The sequence below is a fragment of the Emiliania huxleyi genome (assembly GCF_000372725.1).
Source record: "Emiliania huxleyi CCMP1516 chromosome Unknown EMIHUscaffold_204, whole genome shotgun sequence".
Taxonomy (NCBI): domain Eukaryota; phylum Haptophyta; order Isochrysidales; family Noelaerhabdaceae; genus Emiliania; species Emiliania huxleyi.
Genome location: NW_005200562.1, coordinates 124,295 through 144,791, shown reverse-complemented (window position 1 = coordinate 144,791; position 20,497 = coordinate 124,295). Strand labels below are relative to the sequence as shown.

The 20,497-nt window shown below is 67.0% G+C and overlaps 3 protein-coding genes across 3 annotated transcripts; 1 reads left to right on the top strand and 2 right to left on the bottom strand.

The window, feature by feature from the left end:
- Positions 1 to 929: 929 nt before the first annotated feature.
- Positions 930 to 2,789, bottom strand: EMIHUDRAFT_113987 (hypothetical protein; the record flags this gene model as incomplete). Its single annotated transcript, XM_005781276.1, has 5 exons — positions 930 to 1,743; positions 1,841 to 1,965; positions 2,063 to 2,161; positions 2,223 to 2,278; positions 2,348 to 2,789. The coding sequence occupies 5 exons, from the start codon at positions 2,787 to 2,789 to the stop codon at positions 930 to 932; spliced, it is 1,536 nt and encodes a 511-aa protein (XP_005781333.1).
- Positions 2,790 to 13,546: 10,757 nt separating this feature from the next.
- Positions 13,547 to 14,968, bottom strand: EMIHUDRAFT_234428 (hypothetical protein; the record flags this gene model as incomplete). Its single annotated transcript, XM_005781275.1, has 1 exon — positions 13,547 to 14,968. One exon carries the CDS (start codon positions 14,966 to 14,968, stop codon positions 13,547 to 13,549), a length of 1,422 nt encoding a protein of 473 aa, XP_005781332.1.
- A 1,928-nt stretch (positions 14,969 to 16,896) lies between these two features.
- Positions 16,897 to 18,910, top strand: EMIHUDRAFT_113983 (hypothetical protein; the record flags this gene model as incomplete). The annotated part of the gene is made up of 2 exons (XM_005781274.1): positions 16,897 to 17,787; positions 18,074 to 18,910. 2 exons carry the CDS (start codon positions 16,897 to 16,899, stop codon positions 18,908 to 18,910), a joined length of 1,728 nt encoding a protein of 575 aa, XP_005781331.1.
- Positions 18,911 to 20,497: the final 1,587 nt, after the last annotated feature.

Sequence of the window (20,497 nt, the reverse complement as noted above, 5' to 3'; positions counted from 1 at the left end):
GGCGCTGCCGCTCGCGCTCGTGGTGTGCTGCTCGGCGCTCGACGCCGCCGCCCTCGTGCACGCACGCCGCCTGCGGTGCCATCTCGCCGCAGGGCGAAGGCCAACCGCAAATTTCGCACAAACTCCGTGCAAAGCCTCTTCGAACGCGCGAAAGCGCCGGCTTTCGAAACTCGGCGCCCGCCCTCTTTCTGGCCGCGTCCCTCCCCTGTCCTCTCGACTGCTTCCCTCTTTTACATACATAAATCTCGTCACAGCAGGCGTTTGTTGTAGAGATTTCACGTTGTAGAGCGCCTCTACATCGCTCTACAACGCAGGCAGTTCGTCACGCGGCGGATGTAGAGCTCTACAGCTCTACAGCGCTCTCCAGCGCTCTACATCTCCACAGCTCTACACAGCGCTCTACACTCTACATCCTCTACACCCTCAGCACAATCTGCTCTGCGATTGCCGTATGAAGAACGACCGAGATACGCTGCTTCTGCAGCCCCAGCCAGTTCTTCGTGGTCCAAGTCACCTCATCGAGGTATTGGGCAGGCTACAAACACGGGGAGGCACGAGTGATCGGTAGCCTCAGCTTTATTCTTGCGAAGTCGACTGAAGCGTGAAGGACGGTAAGGACGCACGAGCGGCACGCGTTAAAGTGTGTATCGCGCGCCTTGCGGGGCGGGGGGGGCGCGGAAAAGAGGAACCTGCTCTCTTAAAAGCTTGATTTGTGGCACAAATAAGTCTGTTGCCTAGAATGAACTGACACAGGACGTGGCACAAACGGGGCACGCCAGGCTACAAACACGCTCCACTGTGATGGTGGCCCGCGCGCCAAACCAAATTCTGGGCGCGTGCGAGGTCGGGTCTCTCACACCGCACACACGCCCATGGCCGATGCCTACGAGAGGCACGTAACGGAAAACCACGATACCCAGCGCCGTCGCTCAATAGCGCGCGTCCGTCCCTGCGGACCGATGGCGCATGATTCCGGGCAGCCGCGTGAGCGGCAGGCTCTCTCCTCGGTACCATGTCGAGGCGGTCTCCCCGCCTTCGAGCAAGAGGCCTTGGTTCCGCAGCCAGCCGAGCACGACGGCGTTGACCCGGCTTGCGAGCTCGGAGGAGCGCGCGCCCCCGAGGCTGTTCTTGAGCAGCGCGTTGAGCCGCCCAGGCAGCAGCAGCGCTACGTCGCACAGCGCTTGGTGCCCGCTGCCCACGACAACGCACGCATGGGAACGGTCGCGCTTTAACCACTGTGCCCGGCCGGCGGGCGAGACTTTCCCCGTCGGCGAGACGCTGCCACTATCCGGGTCGACCCTCCCCGCCCGCTCCAGGAGGTTGGCGCTCCACTGTCGGAAGTAGCCCAGCCGCTGCCACTCCTCAGACCAGACGAGGAGCAGGGGAACTTCGGCGAGTGGCGGCGTCTTCTCGTACCGCTGCAGCGGGGGCTGCTGCAAGCCGTAGCTGCCGTGCTCGCCGTAGCCCGCCCTCGCCATCACGCGCTCCGGAACCCAATCCACCATCGGATCCAGCGCCACCACGGCAATCGGCGGCTTCCCGACAGGCAGCTCCTCCTCCTCGCATGCGAAGGTTAGCGCGCTGGCGCCGCCAAACGAGTGGCCGGCCACCACCGAGCGGGAGAGATCGAGTCGCTCTCCGAGCGCCGTGAGGAGCGAGGCCGTGTCGGCGGCGGGGATGCCGTCGAGCCGAACGGAGGAGGAGGAGGGCGAGGCGCCTATAGTCGAGACGAGGCTGCGCTGCCTACTCTACAAGTGCCACTGAGACGGACGGAGTTGAGGGCGAGAGACCGACAAAGTGGGCGCCTCGCGCTTCAGCTGTGAAGAGCGACTCTTCGTACGTCTCTGCCCGCGAGTGGGCGACGCCATGGATCCGGCGGAGCAGGGTGAGGTGGCGCCTCAGCTCCGCAGCGCGGCGCTCCGTCTGCTCGCGGCGTGCGGCGACGTACTCCTTTGTGGGCGGGTCCTGGCCGAGGTCGGGAGGGAGAGGGAGTCAGAATGTGATTATAGTTTGGGAACAGACTTAAAGGTTGGTTCGCAATTTGCTTGATTGATGAATTGACCTTGCCGAGATCGTAGAGGGAGTGGTCGAAGGGGAGGGAGGAGCCGTCGAGGGAGCGAGCGAGGGTGGAGCTGCCGTCGGTGTGCTCGACGAGCACAACCTAGTTCACGGTGCTCAAATTATCCAGTCTTCCTTTTTGCGAGGCACAGGGCGGAGCACACCAGGGCGCCCGCTGCCGCAAGCGTGAGGCCGAGCGACTGCGACACCTCGCGAGTGCCTGTGTGCGCCACGGCGTGGCTGTGTGGCGAGGCGCCGCGTGCAGCGAGGGGAGGCACTGAGAGCGCACCAGTGAGACCATGGGAGAAGAGCACGACGGGCATCGACTCACACGACTTGGCCAGCGCAGCACCACGCTTGGCGGGGATGGCTACGCAGTTCCAGTGGGAGAGGACCCAACGAGGAAGGAAGCGCCGAAGCGCAGGCGGCGTCGCGGTGCCGACAAACGCGGCGGTGAGGCCGGCGCGAGGAAGAGCCACGTACAGTGCACTGCTCTGGTGAGGCTGGGACGGGTAGAGCCAGCGGCCGATGACCTTTGCGCCATCCACCTCCGCTTCGAAGTCGACAACGCCGACCGAGTACTTGCCGAGCAGTCCGCGGATCACGGGGAGCGGCGCGGTGATCAGGAGGGCGATGGCGAGGAGAATCAAGGCAACGCCCACCGACCACAGTCCGATCACGAGAGCGACGCTGCCAGCGTAAGCAGGCAGGAGCTGCCAGCGACCGAGCATGTAGTAGGGCGGCAGGCAGGCGATGTGCAAAGCAGGGATCGGGATGCAGAGATGCGAACAGCCGCGAGGTAAAAAAGAAAAACCGCTCAGTCACGGTAGAGGTTGCCAAGAAAAAATATGATATACTGAGGAGTACACCAATGACAGCGGCCTGAAGAATACACATTAGTGACATATTCTTACTATGTTAAGCCACCACCAAGAAAAACACAAAATAGGTCCACAGTATGGACAGAGAACAGCAATTCACCTTCCCCCCTCGGAGGGGGCCGGGAGAGGCGCACCCCGAGGGCCCCCCTCTTTCCCCTTCCCCCCTCGGAGGGGGCCGGGCGAGGCGTAACCCGAGGGCCCTCTTCCCTGACCCCGCCCGCCTGCCCGCCTGCCCTGCCCGCCTGGCTGATAAGATCTTTTCACTTTGACTTGGTGGAGTACAGGCGCCGGGGGCGTGTGGTTGAGACTCGGCTCGTGAGCCCCGCAGACTCTTGCCTGCCAACCCGGAAGGGGCTGCCGTCCACCCGTCGCTGCCCAGGCCGGGGGAGGGGGGGAGACCTCCTGTTCCTCGCGGAACGGGAGTAGGCCCCTCCTTGCCCGGTCAGGAAGCAGGGCAGGATCTTGATCCGCGTTTCCTGAGATTTTGCAGACGCCGGCTTCACATCTCGGCGCACCACCAGGGCACGTGCAGCAGCCTGAAGCACCAGAACCGCCCAGTCGGCGTCCCTCGCCCCTAAGGCTCTGGACGATTCGGCCAGCTGACACCGGCTGTGGTATGACAGCGGCAACGATCCCGCCGGGTCTGTGTGGCTCCCTCCCGGCACGACCAGCCGGAGCCGGCGAAGCGTAGGTGCCTCTGCAGGCGGAACGAGAGATAACTGTTGGATCGGGTACTGCTGGTGCTGGCGCTGGCGCTGGAGCGCACGAATACGCCTCTCGCGGGCTAGCTCTGGCAGCTGCGACTGCAGCGCCCGCGCGGCCTCGCACTCAGACATATTATTCAGCTTCGCAGTAACGGCCATCACACACATATGCGTGCGTCCTGTGCGCAACGCTGCGCGGCCTCGTCGGCATGGAACGCCGGCAGGAGAGCCTCGCGCCGTGGGTGAGCGCGCTGCGCGCGCGGGTCGCGGCTTCGCCGGAGTTCAAGGCCCTCAGCACACAGCTCTTTGCAGAGGTGAGGGAAGGGACCACACGCGGGCTGCACACACTGTGCACACCGGGAATTCAGCTCTCACGAGGATCACGAGGACAGTGCAGCTGTTGGCAAAGCAGCGACGGATTCACTCAGTTCTCCGCGACAGGTGAGGAGCGGCATGCGCTCGGCCGGTGGCGGCGAAGGCGATGTGCCTCCACTTGCGGAGCTGACGGCGGAGGAGCAGACGGCCCGCGTTCGAGAGGCGCGGGATGGGCTGCTGCAGACGGAAGTATACGGCCGATGCAAAGAGGCCGCATGGCGCGCCGTCGACGCCGCCCTCGACGCCGAATCGGAGGAGGTGCTGCTAAAAGCTCCTCGGCCGCTGGGCAAGGTGGAGACGGCCATCGACATAGCAGGGCACGGGGCCTCGCAGTTGCTCTCCCGATGGCCGCTCCACACGGAGCTTCGCTGGGAACACGCAGCCCTGGCGTGGCTGGTGAACGCCCATCTCCCGCCGTCGCTGCGCCGAGCACTCTGGCGGGTCAAACTTCGGGCTCCCGCGGCCCGCACGCGATTCGAGGCAAAGGCTGCAGAGTCTCCGCTCGCGCTCATCTCACCTCGCGACGCGGTCATTCTGCGGCAGTGCCAGACGGCGCTTCAACAGGGAGACCCGACGCTGCTCTCGAGCTTGCCTCGGATGCGCGCCTGCGCATCCTATCGCGACTCTCTCGACTCAATCGGTCGCTCCCTCGAGGAACGTGCAGAGGAGGATGAGGAAAGGCTCATGGCGGCCGCGCTCGCCCCCGATGCGGCGGGCGCGCCCTCGACGCCTCCGCCGCCACGCGCCGTCTTTTGGCTCCTGCCGCTGCTGCGCGTCTTTGGCGAGGAGGCAGATCCGGGTGCGATCTCAGCCCCGGTGCGCACACTTCCTAGCGCTTCGCACCAACCTTGTTTCCCGTCGTCCAGGTGAGCTGGTTGAGCGGTACCACGCGCTCATCTCGGCGCTGGAGCAGATGCCCGCACCACAGCCGTCCAGCACGGCAAGTGGTGGCGGTGGTGCCGCCGCCATGGACTTGCTGAAAGGGCAGGACGCGAAGCTGGCAGCGCATCTCGAAGCTGTGATGGGCGGGGCGGCCAAGAGCGCATTGCTGCTCAAGGCGCCGTGCGCGCGGCTGGGCGTCGGCCTCCTCTCGCCCGACGCAACGCTCTTTGTGTGGGACCTCTGCCTGATAGCCGGCTGGACACAAGTCGGCGCGGCCATCGCCAGCGCGCTGCTCCTGCCTGCGGAGCTGGCTTCCATGACCAGGCCGCTCTGACACCTCAAGCTTGGAACAGGCGCGCTGCTCTTGCTGCGGGACGGGCTTCTCGCCTGCACCGCGCCCGCGCACCTCGCCGACTATTTCTTGCTGCACACGCGCCAGCTCACCGTGGAGCAGCTCCGCGCGGCGCGCCTCTCGGACGCTTCGCGAGCGCAAGATCTGATGGCGCAGTGGGCAGTGAGGAGTCGCTCTGAGAGTAGGCGCTGGAGCGCCACTTTATGCCCGAGCTGCGGGCGCGACTCGGCGTGCCTGCGCCGGAGGATGTGCTCCCACTGGAGCCATCGGACGTGGTCTCGTGAGAGTTGTGATTCTGTGTGAATCGCGGCGTGTGAGAGAGGAGAGATTTCCCGTTTCGCTTCGTGAAGTTGTAAAACTCGTTTTCAGTCTAGAGCTGCGTGACCCCGTGTGGAGCGTGCGTGCTCCCGCCCCCCAGCCGGAGCCGCCTCGCGCCCGACTGTCTCGCGTTCACTCAGATCCTCCGAGAGCCAAAGGCCGAAGCGGCCATCCTTGCGGCGGCGGCCTCTGTGTGTATGTGCGTGCGTGCGTGTGTGTGTGTGTGTGTGTGTGTGTGTGTGTGTGTGTGTGTGTGTGTGTGTGTGTGTGTGTGTGTGTGTGTGTGTGTGTGTGCCTGTGTGTGTGTGTGTGTGTGTGTGTGTGTGTGTGTGTGTGTGTGTGTGTGTGTGTGTGTGTGTGTGTGTGTGTGTGTGTGTGTGTGTGTGCCCTGCTCACAACTCCAGCACGAAGGTGCGCACAATGTAGTAGAGGAGCTCCGCGGGCAGCCGGCTCCAGACGCTCTCCGCGCCGAGCCGACCATGGCGCACCATGCAAAAGGCGAACGCCATGCCGCTCCGCTCCGCTGAGAGCGTCCACGCGCGCCTCGATGTGGCCTCCCAGCCCCACCGCTGCCACGCCTCCTCCACCGCCTCGTCCTCGTCGTCCTCGTCACTCTCGTCGCCGAACTCGTCGTCGTAGCGGGCCTCGTCTGCATCAACGCCGGGAAGGTTTAGCTCGTACGGGACCGACAGCTTGGCGTCCATCTCTGCGCTGAGCTCGAAGGCCCTCGCCATGAGGCGCGCCTGCATCGCGCGCTCGGGCAGCGGCGACGCCATCGCCATGGTGCCGCCCTCGCGCCACTGCTTGGCGCCCAGCCGGAAGAAAGTGTCCTGCCTCTCATCGAGCGCCGAGCAGAGTGCCTGCGCCTGCATCGCCAGCCCGACCCGCTCGGGCGTGCCCAGCTCTGCGTAGGTTGCCTCCAGCCCGAGCAGCGAGCTGTGCGTGCCAGAGCCGCCCGCGTCCATCTCAGCCTGCCACCGCCGCCGCATGGCCTCGGGCGGTGCTGTGGGCGGCACGGGCAGATGCGGCAACCACGAGCCGAGCTGCAGCGGGACGAGGCGATTGACGACGTCGTCGAGCAGAAGCACCACGTAGGCGAGCCTGGGAGGCGGTAGCAACTCGCGGAAATGAAGGCGGTGAGCAAGGCGGCGGGAGAGGGGAGGGCAGGTAGGCGTGCCCGTCGCAGGGGGGCGGGCCGTCCACGCTGAGCTGCTGTCCACTCTGGGCTGTTGTGCGCTCTGGGCCGGCAGGGAGGCGGGACGCGGGTGCGGGCGGGTGTGAGGACGATGCGGTGTGGAGAATGGGGAGATCGTGTGGAGATATGGGGAGATATGGGGAGATATGGGGAGATCGCGCACCGTGGGTCCCACGCGAGGGGTATCTCGCGCAATCTCGTGCAGTCTCGCGCAATCTCGTGCAATCTCGCACCGCGGGTCCCACGCAAGGGGTGTGCTCCGCTGCGCCGCGCCCAACAGCCAGCGCTGCGAGTTGGTCTCGTCCCACACACGCGCGAATGTCCGCAGGTCTGCAGCCGCCTCCGGCCGACGGCTGAGGGCGGCGCCGCGCGCAAACGGCAGCCCCAGCTGGCGGCACAGCAGCAGCACGGCGCGTGAGCGCCGGTCTGCCGACTTGATGTGCTCAGAGTCGAGCGCTAGCGCGGCGCTGGCCGCCTGGGGACGGAGGAGGTGAGGGTGGAGGAGGCAAAGGCGGGGGGCGAGACGGAGGCGGGGAGGGTGGCGGTGGGGAGGGGGGCGGAGAGGGAGGGGGGCGGAGAGGGAGGGGGGAGAGGGGAAAGCGAAGGAGGGGAGGGCGGGGGGAGGAGCGGCGGAGGGGCTGGCGGCGGTGGGGATGCCTCGGCGGCCTCGCGCGCGCGGCCAAGCCGAAGCAGACACTCGGCGCTGTTGCTGTGCAGCGTGACACGGTCGGCAGCGCACGCGCTCACCGCTGGGCAAGCGGACAGCGCCGCCTCGTACTTTGCGAGCGCCTCCGCATGCTCGCCGACGACGAAGCGCGCGTTGCCCGCCGCCTTGAGCGCTGCCGCGTCCCGGCGGCGCGTGGACAGCTCGTGCGCGCCCGTGCGCTTGTCCGCTGCGCGCCGTGCGAGCCACGCCGCCAGCCGCGTGCGAGCCTCTCGTGCGTCCGCGCAATCATCCACAGGCGCGTCGCTGTCGACGCGGCTCGGGTGCCACGGCGGAGGGAGCCCGCAGAGCGCCTGGATTGCCCGCGCAGCATTGTCGCTTCCGTGGCGCTCGATCTGCAGCTGGTCGGCGCCCACCCCGTCGATCGCGCCCTCGAAATCCTCATCCCACGTCTCCTTCGCCGTCTTGCTCGTCGCGGCCTCGAGCAGCGGCCACAGGCCGTCGAGCAGCCCCGCCTGGCAGAAGTGAATGCAGGGTGACCTGAAAAACTACAAGAGGCGAAGGGAAGGGGGAGGGCGCCGAGATATGGGAGAGATATGGGAGGTATGGGAGTTACGGGAGACTGCGGGAGATTGCGGGAGATTGCGGGAGATTGCGAGAGACTGCACTTGACGGAGGGCGTGAGATTGCGGGTGATTGCCCTGAGATTTCAAGGAGATTTCAAGGAGATTGCAGGGAGATTGCGCCTCCCGCGCGGCGGCTCGCGCGTGGGCGTCGACCCGCCCGAGCAGCAGGGCGAAGACCACACACAATGCGCTTGTGCGGCTGCCACACGGCAGGAGGATCGCGACCGATTTGTGGAGCCCCGCCGCCACGGCGAGCCGCGCACAGCGCGGATGCACCGCCAGCTGCACAGCCACACGCAGCGCGTAGTTGCGCCAGATCTCGCCACTGAAGGCCTGCGCGGCCTCGGTGACGCGCCACGATTCGTGCGAGAGCAGCAGGGTCGCCACCATCGACAGCACGGGCGTGCACGCGAGCCGCGGCGCGAGCGCGTCGCCCTCGCTCGGTGGCAGATAGGCGGCGACCATGACAAGCGCCTGCACAGCCCACCGCCGCAGCTCGCGCATCTCGAGCACGTAGAGGGCGCGGCACTGCGCATCGTCCTTGTTGCCACGCGAGAGCAAGTCGGCGTGGTGGTGGAAGGAGCGGCGCGGCCTTAGCAGGTTGTGCTGCGCCACCTCGTCGAATGCGCCCGCCGCGGCGCGAGCGAGCGCCGCCGCGCCGCCCGCCGCGACGATCTCCGCGGCGGCGGAGGGCGAGGCCTGTGCCAGCTTGCACAGAGCGCGTGCGGCCTGCTGCGCCTCCATCCACGTGAGCGACCCGCGGACCATCGGCACGAGAACGTCGACAACGCCGTCGTCAAGGAGCGACTGCGTCACGCTGCGCGGCAGGCCGGGCCGCACCAGGGAGCCGAGCACCGACGCGCTGTAGTAAGGGACGAAGTAGTTCTGGTCGTTCCAAAGCCACGAGTGATCTGTCTGGAGCCGCAGCAGGGCACATAGGGCCGCACCTAGGCCGCGCGCACAGCGAGCAGCGTCAGGCGTGGAGCTGGGGCGCGCAGGGTGGCGTCAGTGGCGTCGGTGGCAGTAAGCGCGCACCGGCACCGCACTCGAGGAACGTCTGGCATGCGGGCCGCGCCAAACGCTGCGCCGTTTGCCAGAGCGAGGAGAGGGCCATGACCGCCACGTCGGCGCCGTCCCGCGCCCACGACGCACGCGGCAAGTCAGCGAAGAAGCGCCGCAGCCGCTCCTCTCCCATCCTCTGGTCATTGCTTCTGGACAGGTCGCGCGAGACTGCGCCCCAGGAGTTGGGAAAGAGGTCGGGGTCCATGAAGCCCGCGCCTGGCTTGGTGTAGGTGATGCGCTCGCACCGCCGCACGGCCCGTGGCAGCGGCCGACGTGGCGGTGGGAGCTCTGCGAGGAAGCCGGGGCGCACGTCTGGCGCGCCCTCTTCTTCCGACTCGTCCTCCTCTTCTCCCTCCTCGTCCTCTTCTTCCTCCTCCTCATCGTCCTCGAGGAGCAGCGCATTCAGCTGTGCCGCGACGTCCGCCTCACCCCCGGACATTTTTCGCGCGGGAAGAGCAGCCAGACCGTTTTGAGTAACCGAAGCGGGCCGCCCGGTGGCACCGGACACGGACAGTGTGTGTGTGTGTGGCCCTGAGTTATGTGTACGCCGACTCAGGGTGTGTGGCAGCCAGCTGGCTGTGTGTCTTGTGAGCCTGTTTGTGTCTGTGTGTCGCTCGTGCGTGTCGTCATCATCTGTCCAGCGTCCACCCATACCGCGTTGGTGTCCAGTCCGAGCCTGGCTGTTCTTCACCTTTCTACCTACCTACCTGTGTGTGTGTGTGTGTGTGTGTGTGTGTGTGTGTGTGTGTGTGTGTGTGTGTGTGTGTGTGTCGTCGTGGTTTCGTATCAAGAATACTCACACTCACGACACGGACACGGACACGGACACGGACACGGACACGGACACAGACCAGACACAGACACAGACACAGACACACACACAGACAGACAGACAGACAGACATACACACACACAGACACACACACACACAGGCACACAGACACACACACACACACACACACACACACACACACACACACACACACACATACACACACAGTGTGTGTGTGTGTGTGTGTGTGAAAACCGCCAATGGCAGTTATCGGTTGTGCGGCCGTCGCGCGGCTCGTCTCTGCCGCGGCGGCTGCTGCGCGCACGCGGCGGCGCCGCTCTCTCGCGAGACGGCTGGCGACGCGGCTCGCCGCCGACGTACGCTGCGCTCGTCCGACCGACCGGGCGTGGCGTGCGCGGCGCTGCGCGCCGCTCTGCGAGCGCTTCTGCGCTGCTATCGTCGCCGCGCCGTTGTCAACGTCGAACTTGGCGACGAAGTTGACGCGGTCACGCTCGATATAGCGGGTACACCTGGTGCGGCGCGCATACTTGAGCACACCGTGGTTGGTGCAGTTGGCGCACGTGCCTGTGGGATAGGGCGCCATAGCGACGCGCGCCGCTCCGGGTATTTTTCGGGTATACCTGAGAATTCTCGGGTATACCCGGGTTTTACTCGGCCGGCCACCTGGGTCGGTCCGAGGGTGTTCCAGGAACATCTTCCAGGAATGATCAGAATGGCGAGGGCCAGAACGTGTTACATGTACTAGTCAGAACGGACCCCAGTTGCCGTTCCCGGCAACTCAGAGGGCGGGCGCGCTGTTTTCTCCGGCAGCTGGTAAAATTCTCCGGCAGGACCAACAGGAGGACCGCGGGGTCCGTCCTCTGGATGCCACTACACAGATCGCGCTCCATGCCTCACCTCGGCCGGATCGAATGGCCAGACATTGGCCATGCCGGTGACCTCTGCAAAGCGCACGGCAGCTTCAGGTGTGAGCACGTACGTGAGCACATCAACGGGCAGCCAAGCGCGCTCACCGCCGCCGACCACAAGGGCATCCCGCTGCTGGCGGCCCTCGACAAGCATCTCGTCGCCGCCCTCCGCTCGGGCGCTATCAAGCTGCTTCGCGCCGAGTTCCTACGCGCCGACGGCTCCGAGGCGATGCTGCCCGAGCTCCTCCGCCGGCAAGAGCTGGAGTGGATGGAGACGGAGATAGGCATCCGCATCTTCCTCTCGCCGGAGGAGGCCGTTGCGGCGCTGCGCTCGCTGAGCCGCGAAGTCGCCGGGCTGACTTACGGCTGGGCCTCGCCGGACCACCCCGACGTGACCGGAGAGTATCTGGCCAACGTGCGGCGCTTCCTGCGCCACCCGCTCGGCGAGCACGTGACCGCCCTCTTCTGGGAGTGCGCCCGCCGCCCCAGACCCATCCCGGACCCAGCGGCTGCGCTGCGTGGGAGGGGGCGGGCCCTGAAAAGCCCATGGCACGCACCTCTCCGCTCTCTTTTGCCTCTCTCCATACACCAGCACCCGCTCCTCGCTCGCTCACCGCCCTCTCCCGCCTCGCCCTTTTCACCTCCCCTCCGCAGCTTCTCCTCGCTCCCGCAAAAGCCAAGGACGGCGACCGAGGACAAGCTCTTCTATCAAGCTCTCGATGTCCGCGCCGCCTTCCCTCCGCCGCCCTCACCGCCCGCCGCTCCTCTACTCCCCACTCTCTCGCCCGCACACATGCCCTTGCTTCTCCTAACACCTCCCATCTTCTCACCCCTCCGCAGGTCATGGGCGACGTCTATGCCTCTGCCCTCGGCACGATCGTCATCCGCCACCGCTCCGTGCCAGCCCGCCCGGCGGAGCTGGACGGCGAAGTGGTCATCCTCGTCGAGAAGGGCGGCGGGCTCGATGGCGCCGGCGCCGAGGCGGAGCTGACGATCGTCGTGCAGCTCAATGGCGAGGCAAAGACGGTCACCTTCGTAATGGATCCCGTCAACGACACGGCCGAGGTGGTCGCGGACGAGATGGTGGAGGAGCTCGAGCTCGACCGGTGGGACGGCACTCGCGAGGACATCATCTCCCAGGTCAACCGCCTTCTTGACGAACGCCGCACTCCAGCCGGCGCCGAGGCTAAGCTGCGCCGTGCTCTCGGGGCGTTTGAGAACCCGCGCTACGAGGAGGGCCGGCGGCGCGTGCGCTTCCCAACGCACGCGGCGGCGGAGGAGGCGGTGGCGGCAGCAGCTGCAGCGGGTGCGCTGCCGGGCGCGATCGCCGTCTTCCTCTTCTACAACGGCCGCCCTTACCACGCTCGCGGGTTCGGACCCCTCCATTCCCCCCACCCCCCCTCCTCGCTTTTCCCTTCCCTTCCACCGCCGCCGCCGCGATGCGGCGTGCGAGAGTCCCCAACCCCGCTCTCAGAGGTGCCCCGCCAGCACACACCACCACAGCTCTCCTCTTCCGCTACCCCCCCCCCCTCCGCTGGCAGGTGGACGACGTTTGAGAGCGCGGTGAGCACCGAGGCGCTCGCGCAACTCGCATACTACCCAGGGCTGGGCAAGCTGCTGGAAGAGCTTCCGCCCAAGGTCATCGAGATCGACGGCGAGGGGCCCCGTGTGGCGGAGATGGAGGACCGCGCCGACGAGGGGATGGGGCCGCGTAACGAGCGCGTGATCGCCGCGATCGAGGCGGCCTCCTTCAAGGGCGACAAGCCGGTGGTCGTCCAGCTGTACCGTGACTACGCTATCAAGGTGAACAACGCGATGGTTCGCTCGGGCGAGGTGCAGAAGGGGGAGTACGAGGGCGAGTACAACGCGGCGGGAGAGCGCGAGGGGCGCGGCGTCTACCGGTTCGCCAACGGCAACGTCTACGAGGGCGAGTTCAAGGCGGGTAAGATAGAGGGGCGCGGCGTCTTCCGGTACACCGACGGCGACGTGGTGTCGGGCTTCTGCAAGCAGGGCGGCCCCGTCGGCGAGGGCGTCAAGTGGATGGCGGACGGGCAGCGGGCGGCGCAGCTGCGGGACGGGAAGGCGGTGGAGTGGATCTCGCTGGAGGAGGCGCGGCAGACCGCCGAGCGGCTCGGGCTCCCACTTCCCTCCCCGCTGCCCGGCGCGTGAGAAGCCAGTCTACAGCGACCACAGCGCTCAACGCAGGGATATGCGAGCTTTTCAGAGTCAAGCTTTTGCGCGAAATCCCACAGTGGTGGATTTTGGGGCGCTGTGGGCCCCCTACCTCGGACTAGCTCCGCTCCCTGCTGCTGCTCGGTGTACGAACTGTGTTCACACCGAGCAGGGTTCGAGCTGTTTGGGGGGGAGGGTAGGGGTGCGGTGCCGATCAGGGGGCTACCCCCAGCCCCCCTACCCCTCGACACGTGTCGCCAGGCACAGCGGCTACCGCCTTTGGGGCATGGTACTCCGTGTGTGCGTGTGGGTTCGTTTATGTTGCGGCGGAAAAAGTCGGAATGAAATTAGTAAGAAAACAGGCTTGTACACGCTTTTAAATAACCCCATGGGGATCATCTCTGGGGGAAAGCTCTCCGAGGAAGGAGCTATAACTCCAGACCGTCGTCCTCGTACGGCATCGTCAGTGGGTCCAGAGGGTCCAGATGCATTACAGTGTGTCACCGTCCCCCGCGACCTTACGCGACCTACACCCGACCCCCGACCCCGCGCTCTCTCATTGCCGCGGCCCGCTGCGCGCACGAGCGGCGCCATGCGGTGGGCAGAGTGCGCCGCCTTTTGTGGTGTGCCACAGCTCGGCCATCGGCCGGTCGACCAGCGCAAACGGCGGCACTGACCCGGACTGGCCGATGACGCAGAGAAGGGCGAGGCGCGAGAGCCACGAGGCGGCGGTGCCCACAAAGGCGTGCGCGGTGGCGAGGAGGGAGATGTCGGCCAGGGCGGCGCCCAGGACGGCGCTGCGGTTGAGGAGGCCGCGCGAGTTCCGCCGCTCGATGAAGTTTGCCTCGGCGGCGGCCGCACCCAGCCCGAGATTCGACAGCTCTGCGGTGCCGCCCCAGTCAGCGCCCCGGCGGATGTTGACCCACAGCAGCCGCAAGTCGCGAGAAGCCGCCGCTGCCGCCGCCAGCTCGAGCGCCACCGAGGGGGAGTCCGATGCGAGGAGGATGGTCGTGACGCAACCCTCGCCGTTGGCCGAGGCAGCGCCGCCGGCGTGGGAGCGGCTGCGCGCCTGGTGCGCTCGTGCTAGGCTCCGCACCGCGTGCAGGTAGTGCGAGGTGGCGTAGCACGGCCTGCCGACAGCGGTGCCGCAGTCGCCCTCGGGATCGACGGCGCCGTCCGCCGGAGCCGCCCACCGCTGGCAGGCATCGCCGCGTCGAACGTGGAGGCCGACGCGTATCGAGCAGTCGCGGGGCCGCAACAGCCGGCTGCTGACCGCCGCGCCGCCAACCTCGTCGATGCGTGCGAGCGCCGCCTCTCGCAGCGCGGCCGCGCGCGGCCCCATCGCGGTCAGCACCCGCCCCTGCAGCAGCCCCGCCCACCAGAGCCCCGCCCACGTCGCGCCCCCGCGAAGAAGCCGGCGGCGGTAGGGCTCCCGGCCCGAAGCCGCGACCCGGCGGCTGCGGCCAGCCGGTGGCTCACCGCGCGCCCGCGCCATGATCGCCTCCGCCAGGCCCGCCGCGCCAGCCTCAGTGCTGGGCACGTGCCGGGCGCAGACGTCGGCAACGAGCCAGTCAGCCTCCCGCTGGCGGGCGGCGTGCGGGCCGCCTGGGAGCCAAGCCCACGAGCTAGCGCGCGACGTCGGCAGCACATAGCGGTAGGGGACCTCGGCTGTGGAGGAGACGTACAGCATCAGAGCCCAACGCGCGAGGAATTTGGAGATCGTGGGCGGCGTATCGCCAAAGTCGCCGAACTGCAGGCTGTCATATCCGCGCAGAACCGGTGGCAGGGGGCCCACCGGGACAGTAGGCAGGGCGCAGAGCCAGTCTTGCATCAGCCGAGCGGCACAGTCTGCGGGCTTGAGGGGCAGGCCGGCGCCCGAGGGCCAGACCCGTTGATCGGTCCAGGCGGCACAGCTAGCCGGGGCGGCAGACCCATCGCAGCGCTCGAGGCTGGCGAGGACGTCGCCGGCAGTGCACATATATGTATGTATACCCGTAAGGTTTCGCTGCCGGTCACGGCCGGCGCTCTGCCAGCCTGCCTCAGTCTCAGGGCTGGCGTGTGTGGCTGCCTCTGGCGAGGCGAAGCCTGGCTCGCGGGCACGCTTGGTGACACGACGTGGCATTCGCGCCAACAGTTGGCGCGAAACTGGATTCAAACGGCCGTGGCCTGTCGGTGTGATGGAGTGAGGCTCCAAGCTCGTAGGGCTGAGGTGCCGCGACCGGTGGGCAGCTGACCGACAGGGACGTGCGCGAGATGCGCAGTGTGAATTCGAGTGAATGCCGCGGCCCTAAGGGTGGGGGGGTATGGTCCTGACCGCCCGAGGCCGGCAGCCGGGAGGCTGGGTCTGTCAGCAGGCGGGGGCGATGGTCTCGAGGTGGGTTGCGCGATGGTACCATACCATACCCCGCAAAAAGTCCGAACCCTGGGGTGCCGGCATGGGCGTGTGTCCATACCTTCACTTCGCACCATCCGCCCGCGCCTCTTTCCCTCACCGTTGCGAGGCTCGGCGTTCCGGTCTCATCTTGCGTTGTTGCCCTGAGCTCTCCGGTTTCCATCCATTCGAAGACCGGTGCCTCACCTTGTGTGGGTGCGACCCATCGCCTGCCCTGCCCGTTTCTTATCATTCATGCATGTCCATGCATTCCCAGGCAGGTCGCTCGTCCGTACGCATTCCTGCCAATCTATTGGGCGAGGGCGATTGAGAACGGCGTCTCGGAGGGTGACTAGCCACGCCTCTGGCAGGCTTTCGATGAGTCGGTTGTATTCGTGTTGGTCGCGGGGCGGGTTTGGGTGGCAGCTTCTCCTAAACTCGCGCCAGGCCATTGGCAGGCCGTCCCCGCCAAGGAGGTGCACTACGTGTGTTACCCCGACCTATGCGAATCGCACCGATCGCTCGTAGACCTCTCGTGCGTCTTCCTCTCTTTCATTGGTCCACCGGCAGAGTTTGGGTTCGGTTTCTTGTCTCTGGCCAGTCGCTCCCAGTCCGGGTTGTCGAGTACCGCTGCGCCCCACCAGCCCGACAGGTGTGGGTTGTAGAATAACGGCTCCATTAACAGCGTCCGATCGACCAAAGCCCCCCCACTCGCACTGTCCTCGGTACGCCCGCCCTTGCCTGTCGGTACGTGACTTCAGGCGTGTGGTCTTTCTGTGCGGCGTCCTCACCATCGTACGGTACTAGTCCTCTCAGAGTGCCATGCGACCCCCTGTTGCGCCTGTCCGCGTCCCTTGCTAGGGTGCCCACAGGACCCAAAAGAAAATGCGGGTTTGGGAGTTATGCTTAGGCACAGCTTCGGCGATGGCAGCCCCTCTCTGGGGTGTTGCATAGGCGGGGAGTCTCCCCCGCTGGTCTCATCCTTCACATTTTTCTTTTCTTTTGAGAGCAGGACGCCGGGTTTGTCTTGTATGTGCATGTCGGGCCTGGGTGTGTGCGAGGGGCAGAAGGGGCGGGGGCGTGCAGGGCAGAGGCCCACAACGTCGAGCGGCTTGTCGGGGTCCGGAGAATTCGAGGGGGGAACGAGGAGGGGGGAATGGGCGGTCGGCGTCGGGGTAGAAGCAACAGGGCGTACGGGGTAGCCGTCACTTTCCCGCCTCGAAAGGGCGGGGCTGTCCCGGAAAGTGAGAGACGCCGGGCAGCGTGACGCATTACTGAACCCTCCCATACGTGTTTGGGCTCCTCCTTCGCTGTCCCATCTCCTCATCTCTTTCCCGCCTGGCTGGGCGGGGCAGCGGGTGGGCGCGCGGTGCGGCGTGGCGTGTGAGTGTGTGCGACTGCAACGACGGACCGCTCGCAAGAGACCATTGGGTTTGTACTATTAACAACGAAGGCGCTCTCAAAGAAAATAGCTTTCCGACTCAAAAAGGGACGCACGACTCAGAGAATTTTACCGGCAAGCTCGGAAGCTGGAAATGGACGCCACTGGAGCTCCATCGGACGTCGTGCTGCGCAACGTGCCCACCGCCCTGACGGAGGACGAGGTTGCGGCGGCGCTCCAAGCGCAGGGACTCTCCGTTCGGAGCGTGACTCGCTTCACCCGCACCGCCCGCGGCAAGCCTCCGAAGGCGCTGCCGCTGTGCCGTGTGGCTTGCTCAGACGGCAGCAGCGTCGAAGGGCTGCTCGCGTCGGGAGCAGAAATTGCGAGCGTGACGTGCACCGCCGAGCCTGCGGTGCGCACCGCCGACAGCGCCGCCGCTCGAGGCTGGCAAGCTTCTGCGCCGCCGGAGCCGCAGGCAGCTGCTGCGCACGGGCTGCTCAGCGACATCAGCGGCGCCGCTGCCGAGGTGCAGCGAGCCGCGGAGGACGAGCCGGTTCGCTCCGGAGGAGCTGACGAGGCGGTGGCCCGGCCAGCCAAGGCGCAGCGGGTGAGCCTCGAGCAGGACGCCGTCAGCCGCCCCGCCGGCGCCGTGCCGCCCGCAGGCTACGCTTGCAACGTGTGCGGCGGCACGGGGCACTGGCGCGTCAACTGCCCGACCGTGCGCGCCGAGGGCCCGCAGCACCTCTTCGGGAAGGACCGCGCGCGCAAGTTCGGCCGTGAGCCCAACGCCGCCGCGATTGCCGGCCGCCCCGTTGCGCCGCCGCCCTCAGCTGCGGCGGCGGCAAGCAGCGCGTGGAGCGCTGCGGAGCTCTCCAGCTTCCCGATGCGCGAGACGTCGCTGCAGCAGAACGTGCTGGCCGAGGACCTCGCACCGCCGCTGCGCCGCCGCCTCTGGGCCTTCGCGCGCAACGTCCTCGGCGGAGGCGGACGCGGCGAGGCGGCGTGTGCGGCGATCGAGGCGTGCTCCAGGGCGACCCCCTCCGCGGTGCCCGTCGAGCTGCATCTTCACACCTCCCTTCACAGCCGTCTCGGCCCCTTCGCACCTGCCCCTTCACGCCTCCTGTCGAACTGCCTCTTCCGTCTCGGCCGCCCGCCCCCGCCCGCCCTCCCTCTGCGGTCCTCTCTCCCTGCCACTCCATGTCCCTCAATCGCTGCCGCCACTCTGCCGCCACTTCGCACCCCCTCGCGCCCGCAGCCGCCCTCCGCCGCACCCACGGCCGCCCACGGCCGCACCCACGGCCGCGCCCACGGCCGCCTTGCTGTGGGGGCAGGTGCGGGTCAAGGAACTCTTCGAGAGCCTCGCGGCCTACGCCGCCATCGAAGGGTGGCTCGCGGCGCGCGCGCGGCGAGGCGGCGCGCCCCTCAGGCTCATCGCGGACGTGGCGTGTGGACACGGGCTTGTGGGCATCTTGCTCGCCCATCGCTTCCCCCGCACCGCCGTCGTCTGCTGTGACGTGGCGAGGCGGCAGTCCTACGATGCGATGGTCGCCGCCTTCCGTGCCGCCGCGCCGCCGCCGCCCGCCGCCGCCGCCGCGCCTGCGGGTGAGGCCGCGGGCGGCGGCGCGGGCGCGGGCGCGGGCGGTGGCGCGGGCGGTGGCGCGGGCGGTGGCGCGGGCGGTGGCGCGGGCGGTGGCGCGGGCGCGGGCGTGGGCGCGGGCGCGGACGAGGGCGCGGGCTCGTGTGGGAAGCGAGACACCCTGTCCGCGTCGGCACCGCCGCCGTGCCAGCCGCCGCCGTTGAGCAACTTGAGCTTCGTGGAGGGGCGGATCGACGGCGACGAGATGGCGGCGCGGCTGCGCGGCGCGGCGGCGGCGGGCGCGGGCTCGGCGCTGGTGGTAGCACTTCACGCGTGCACCGAGGCCAACCCGGCGGCGATCGAGTTGGCAAGGAGCGCGGGCGCGCTGTGGGCGGTCATGCCTTGCTGCATGCGCACCGACGCGTGCGCGCCCGCCGGATGCACGCTACAGCACTGCCCCGACGAGACCCGCCACGCGCTGCTCTGCGGGGCGCTCGCCGAGCGGTACGCCGCCGCCCTCGTCACCGCGATCGACCGGCGCATCACCAACCGCCACGTCCTCATCTGCGGCGGCGGCGGGGCGGCGGGGTGACGGGAGACGAGACGGCCCAGAGGGCGGAGGCGAGGGAAACCCCGAGATCGCCCCGTGCCTTCATATACAGTTTGCTGCTGCTGGGGTGCACGTTGGTAACATATGTGGATTTGTAGGTGCCGACCTAATGAACGCACCTACCGTACTTTACAAGCGGCTGGCCCCGGAGCTAGTGGCCGCATCCGTACTGCCTGCAGACCAATACCTCTCGTTGCTCCGATCTTCCAAAATCTGAGTTGTCCAGTATCGACCAGCAGCCTCTAACCAAGTGGCAAGCGGCACCTGCGGGGGGATCCCCAACGATATCCGCGCTCCAAGCAATCCAGGACTTTCTCCGGCCAGCACGGCGGCTAGGGCCAGCCCTGCTGGGTGCTGGCCCCGGCCCTCCGCTCCAGCAGAGCCGGCCGGCGCCGCGCCCGGCTGCTGACGCGCCAGCCCAACCATTAGGGCTACTTACTTAGATTCTTTGTCTACAAACTGTCTGACAACCAATACGACACGTATATCAGCGTACCCGGAGAGAGATTTCTTTCCGTACCCATGACGCTGTGTGTGCCCCTGAAAAATCGCGGCGACTTTTGGCGCCCATGGCTCACAGACATACCCCTCACCATCGAGCAACTGATTCGTGTTTTCTGCGAACTCATTCATGACCGGTCTCAATGCCCCACCCCCCTGCGCGCGGGCCTTCTAGGCCCGCGGGTAGTCTCCCCCCATTCCCAGGGCCTCCAGGGCTCGCACCTCAACCTCTCACAGACCAGCGCAAAGCGCCATAGGACGTATTTTCTTCTCAATAACAAGGCTGTGAACAGCCCGGTTTGCTTGACAGCGCCTCTTCACTGAACGCCGATCGGCTATCACGTCTCTTAACCATGAACTCAGTCCTCGTGCTGGCGGCGTTTGCGCAGATCCGCTACACGCTGCGCACCCAACACGCGTCTACACCCAACCCGCCGCCGCCGATTCCGCCGCTTCCGCCGCCCCCGCCAGCCCCGCCGGGGGAGCCCCCGCTGCCGCCAGTTCCACCATCTCCGCCACCGGCCTGGCCACCAGATGGGACCGAGAGACACTTCGTCGCGGTGAAGGGTGGCAGAAACGGGGTCTGCCGTACAAAGGACGGCACGACGGGGACAAAGCACATCTTCAGAGGCACCAAAAGGCACACCGAGGCCTCATGCCGCAGCAACTGCTTCCACGTGCGCCGAGAGACGCACACGCTCACGCTCACAGCGCACACAGAGCAGATCTCTGGAGCTCTCCGCCCGGGCCGCCCCGTCTCTGCCTCGCCTCCCACGCGGCCTCCTCTCCTTTCACAGACGGAAAGGTGCGTCGCCTACGAGTTCAGCCGCGACAAGTCCATCTGCGAGATGCACACGACGCAAATCGACCACGTGCTGCCGGTCAGCGGCTCCGTCTGCATGGCCAAGGCGCAACTTCTCTCTTGAGCGAGAGCCCGCTCGGATGGTCACAGCCGACGCGCCTCTCTCTCTTCTCTTCTCTCTCTCTCTCTCTCTCTCTCTCTCTCTCTCTCTCTCTCTCTCTCTCTCTCTCTCTCTCTCTCTCTCTCTCTCTCTCTCCTCTCTCTCT